Raw genomic sequence first — 5,432 nt, forward strand, 5'->3', positions numbered from 1 at the left:
GATTCGAGATAAGTATGATATGAGATCAACCTCGCCTCTTTTGTCTTCCAATCCCCATTTATTTGACAAATGATCAGGATTGAATCTCCAAATACATCGATGTCTTGAATTCGCAAAGCCAAAGCTGCCTCAAGTCCTGCGATGCATGCTTCATATTCTGCCATGTTATTGGTGCACTCAAATTGCAACTTGATGGATAACGGAATGTACTCCTTCTTTGGAGATACCAAAACTGCCCCTATTCCTTGACCGTGATTATTGACAGCTCCGTCAAAGTACATAAGCCACTTGGAACTCAGAGTTTCTTCTTCAATGTCCATAATCTCTTCATCAGGAAAATCAGCCTTCAGAAAAGCATTCTCTTCAATAGGAGCATCAGCCAGCTGTTCAGCAATGACCCGTCCCTTAATTGATTTCTGAGTGACATAAGTGATGTCAAACTCAGACAACAATAGCAACCATCTGGCTGTTCTTCCAGTAAGAGCAGGTTTTTCGAACAAATATTTCAACGGATCCATCCGTGAGAGCAAAAATATCTTGTTCGACAGAAGATAATGTCTAAGCCTTTGAGTCGCCCAGACCAATGCTAAACACGTCTTTTCCAAGACAGTGTACTTGATTTCATATTCCAACATTTTCTTACTGATGTAGTAAATGGGCTTTTCTTTCTTAGACCCTGCCTCCTGCTGAGCAAGCATACAACCCATTGCTGTATCCGTGATGGACAAATACATCAACAACGGTTGACCAGGAATGACCGGGGATAAGACAGGAGGCAAAGACAAACATTGCTTGACTTTTTCAAATGCTTCCTGACATTCTTCATTCCATTTCTTGGAAGAATTCTTTTTTAATAACTTGAAGATGGGTTCACACGTCATAGTTAAATGAGATATGAATCTCCTCAAATATTGCACTTTGCCAAGGAATCCACGAATCTGCTTTTCTGTCTTTGGTGGTTGCATTTCTTGGATAGCCTTGATCTTCTGAGGGTCTACTTCGATTCCTCTTTCACTGACCATGAATCCAAGCAACTTCCCTGACGTGACCCCAAATACACATTTATTAGGGTTCAAGCGAAGCTGAAACTTTCGGATTCGCTCAAAAAACTTTCTCAAAGCGACTGTATGCTCTGGCCGAGTCCTGCCTTTGACAATCATGTCATCTACATAGACCTCGACTTCTTTGTGAATCATGTCATGAAGAAGAGTAGTCGCAGCTCTCTGATAGGTGGCACCAGCATTCTTGAGACCAAATGGCATCACTCTGTAGCAATACGTCCCCCACTGAGTAATGAATGCCGTCTTCATCATATCCTCAGGCGCCATTTTGATTTGATTATACCCAGAGAATCCATCCATAAAGGATAAGAGTGCATGTCCAGCGGTATTGTCAACCAGGAGATCAATATTCGGAAGTGGAAAATCATCTTTCGGACTTGCCTTGTTCAAATCTCTGAAATCGACACACATCCTGACTTTTCCATCTTTCTTGGGCACAGGTACAATATTTGCAAGCCATTCAGGGTACTCGACTACTTCAATGAATTTCACTTCGAGTAGTTTCTTAACCTCGTCATGAACTTTCAACTCCCATTCTGTTTTAAGTTTCCGGAGTTTTTGCTTCTTAGGCTTGATGCCAGGGATTAGAGGTAATTTGTGTTGGACAATATCCTCGCTCAATCCCGGCATGTCGTCGTAAGACCAAGCAAAAACCTCCTTAAACTCTTTTAGTAAGGTGATTAATTCTTCACGCTCCTCAGGAGATAAAATTTTGCCAATTTGTATTTCCCGAATTAAGGTTTCATCACCTATATTTACAGTTTCAATTTCCTCTTCAAGTGGTTTAGCGCGGCGACTCTCCTCTTGTTGAATCATATGCTTGATTTCAAGGGGAGTTTCGTCGGCTTCCTCTTTAGAGGGGGAGTCTTGATTATCATTATTAGTTACTTGATCAGGTTTAGAAGCAGGATCAGTAGAAGAGACAAGTACAGGAATGTAAGCAAAAGAATCTTTTATTTCATCAGAATGAATGATTACATCAGATGACTTGCCCACATCAGGCGTTACAGACTCTGAAACAGAATGAAAAAATAAGTCGACATCAGTATCGACACAACCAGAAATATACACAGACGAAGAATCAATGAATACGTCCTCAGACTTAGAATCGACACCATCAAGGACAGACTCGTCATCTACTTCAGAGGTAGACCCGACCTCTACAGTACCTGCATCAAAAGAAAAGTTAGAAATAACAGACTCTGGGACGGACTCAGAAACTGACACATACTTTGAAATAACTGACTCTTTTGAAGGGACTAGAATGTACTGAGGGATTACTTGGGGTATAACCTGTGAGGTCCAGTTATCCAGAGGTCCCTCGGCTGGGGTGATATAGTCTTCTGGGTTCAGAAAAGGTGCGTCTCTTCCAATCATAGCAATGACTGGTGCCTCAGTTTGAAACAAAGAATCTAGGAATTCTGGCTCAAAATTTTCAACCCAGTCTGAGTCTGGTTCCTCTGTCACTACTGCCTCTGTAATCTGCTTACTGTAAAATTCTGCTGGCAGCTCATCTGCAAAGAAAATCTCAAGACCCGGCAGCTTGGTCCCATTCTCATCATACCATGGCTCTGAGAAACCATAATAAGGGCAATCAGCTCCCTCTTTTCGGAATCTACCATTCATGACTTTGCTGAAAGGTCCCATTGGAAACTCTAAACCTTTGCGGCGACATTCTGCCCATTTAAACATGTAAGCTCTCATTTCTTGCATCTCCTTGCGAGTCGGCTTATATCCCAACCCAAACAACCCATCAGATGTTTTCAACTCGGGCCGCTCAGTCGGACCCTGCATATTCTTTCCCAAACCTGCCCCTGGGAGATACCCAAATCGGCGCATCATCTTGACTACCCGAGTATTGGTGCTAGAGAGAAACATAATTTCTTCACTCATAGCCTCTTTCATGGTGATAGCTGAAACCTCCACTGAAAATCCTGTCAGACTGATATCTCTTGTATTTTCAGTAACAAGCTCTTGAGATATTTGTCCGACTTCTGGCTCGGGATCTCCTTTAACTGTGATCACCCGATTGTTTCGAATGAATTTCAGTTTTTGATGAAGTGTGGAAGGGATAACTCCAACCTTGTGCAGCCAAGGTCGACCAAGCAATAGACAAAAAGAAGTCTTGATATCCAACACCTGAAATTCAATGTCAAAGGTTTCTCCTCCAATGACAATCTCAGTAGCCAAGGTTCCAATAACGTCCCTTCGGGTTCCATCATATGCCAGTATACCCTGCTCAGACGGAATGAAGTCTTCAGGCCCAAACCCCAGAGTAGTGGCAGTGCTCAAAGGACACACGTTCAAAGCTGACCCATTGTCTACCAGTACTTCTGATACTTTCTTCTGATTGCAAAGCAGGGTAATTTTGAGAGGACGAGTATGGTCCTTCCCTTCTGACGGCAAGTCCTCATCTGAGAAAGATAAGGCTTTTGAAGCCTTGGTCATGGCCACCAAACCGACCAGCTCGTCAGGAGTGATCTCAACTGATACCTGGGATGAGTTCAATTCACGAAGTACACCCTGTCTGTGCTTCGGCGATGCCATCAATAAACCCCAAATGGACACATTGGCTTGTGTCTTCTTGAGCTGATTCAACAAGTTATCTTCTTCTTCCTCAAGCTTCTGTTTCTGCCTCTGACTATCAACCCCTCTCGCAACTTCAGCGGGATTATCAACTCTGAGTTCAGCTGGCTTAAAGACTCGTCCACCCCGTGTGACGTGGCGGAGTTCATCACATTGATCGTTCAGGAGCAACAAATCTTCATCTTCTATCCTAAGGGTGTAAGGGGTTTTTATTTCTTCTCCCTCATCATCACTCACCCTTAAGACATATAGAGATTCAGAATCTTTCTCCTCATCTTCACACTGGAAAATATATGACTGGTTTGATGGCCCAGCCACATCAGGATCGTTCCAGGATAAAACATATGGCCTTTCGGATTCTGCCAACTGATCTCCTTCTTCAAATTTCCAGACATAGGGTTCTTCGGATTCCACAGCACATATGAAGGAAGCCGGATCAATGATAGACTCCTCGGCGCAAATGACATTGACCGAGGATGGAGGCGGCATTGCATGCGTAGGAAGGGGGTTTCTAGTTACATTTGGTAACTGGATTGACAGTTCCTTCCTATCGATCATGTTCTGAATTTGGTGTTTCAAAGCTAAACACCTGTCAGTGATATGGCCAGTGTTACGGTGGTAATCACAGAATTGATCTTCTCTCCAGGTTCTTGGCAACGGGTTGGGAGGAGGTTTAATGTCAGGCAACTTGATCTTCTTGTCCTTCAATAGCTTCTTCAAAGCTACGGACAAAGAATACGGAAGGGGATCGAAATGACGAAGAGGCTTCTGCTCCATTGTCGGCCTTCTTACTTCAGTAACTACTCTGGGTGGGGGCGGCCTGACATAATTGACATTATGGACCTCTTTCGGCGCCATCACAGGTCGCTTCCCTTCTCTGCCATCAGATGGTACTCTAGATCTCAGGCCTTTAGCCAATGCATCTTCTATCTGAGTCCCAGTCTTAATAAGATGGTTAAAATCAAGGAAATATTGGATAGCCATATGGTGGTAATATTGTGGTGATAGATTTTTCACCACAATCTTGATCTGATCCTCATCTGACAACCGATGAGTCATCTGGGCAGCTTTCCTTCTCCATCTACGGATGAAGGAAGTAAAAGTTTCATTATGGCCCTGTTTCAAAGCCTTCAAATCTCTCTTAGTTACATCGATCCCCTCTTCCATAGAGAATTGTTCGACGAACCTGTTTGCAATACTCTCTAGAGTTCGGATCTCCTCTGTTTTCAAACTCAGGAACCACTTCTTAGCTGTTCCAACAAGGGATCTAGGAAATAATAGAGCAACTTGCTCCGGAGATAGACCATGCTGTTGTAAAAGCAGAAGAACTGACATTAGATGGCTTCGAGGACACCCGGTCCCATCGTATTTATCCATGTCCGGAACTTTGAATCTAGGAGGCAATGTGACTCCCGGATACAACATAAAATCGGCCATGTTCAACTTTTTCGGGCCTTGAAATTTTATGTTTTCCATCTCTTGGGCCAGCCTATCCATTCTGTCCGCCATCGCTCTGTCCTCATTGGCTCTATTCAGATTAGGATGACGATTTTCTTCTTCATACTGCTCATTATCAAGATCGTCTTCGACGTTCAAGACCGCAGGCCCGGCCATTGCAGGAGGGGGAGGAGGTATAACTGATGGGTGCTGAGCTACATGTTCTCTGGAAGTAGACTCTCTGTCATTTTTCAGACGGGCTATCTCTTCATTCATATTATTCATCTGTTGAAGCATAGCCTTCATCATCTCACTCATCTCAGCTATAGCGTTTCCAGAGTCAGCCAT

At 43.5% G+C, this 5,432-nt stretch overlaps 1 protein-coding gene across 1 annotated transcript; it reads right to left on the reverse strand.

Annotated features, from left to right (window-relative positions):
* Nucleotides 1–2,221: 2,221 nt before the first annotated feature.
* LOC143891850 (uncharacterized) lies at nucleotides 2,222–5,432 on the reverse strand. Its single transcript, XM_077396358.1, has 4 exons — nucleotides 5,137–5,432; nucleotides 4,797–5,040; nucleotides 3,237–4,577; nucleotides 2,222–2,230 (listed from the first exon to the last, which is right to left on the reverse strand). The coding sequence occupies exons 1-4, from the start codon at nucleotides 5,430–5,432 to the stop codon at nucleotides 2,222–2,224; spliced, it is 1,890 nt and encodes a 629-aa protein (XP_077252473.1).

The sequence above is a fragment of the Tasmannia lanceolata genome, unplaced genomic scaffold (genome assembly GCF_043159265.1).
Source record: "Tasmannia lanceolata isolate RefF3 unplaced genomic scaffold, GAP_Taslan_0.1 ptg000015l, whole genome shotgun sequence".
Lineage (NCBI taxonomy): Eukaryota > Viridiplantae > Streptophyta > Magnoliopsida > Canellales > Winteraceae > Tasmannia > Tasmannia lanceolata.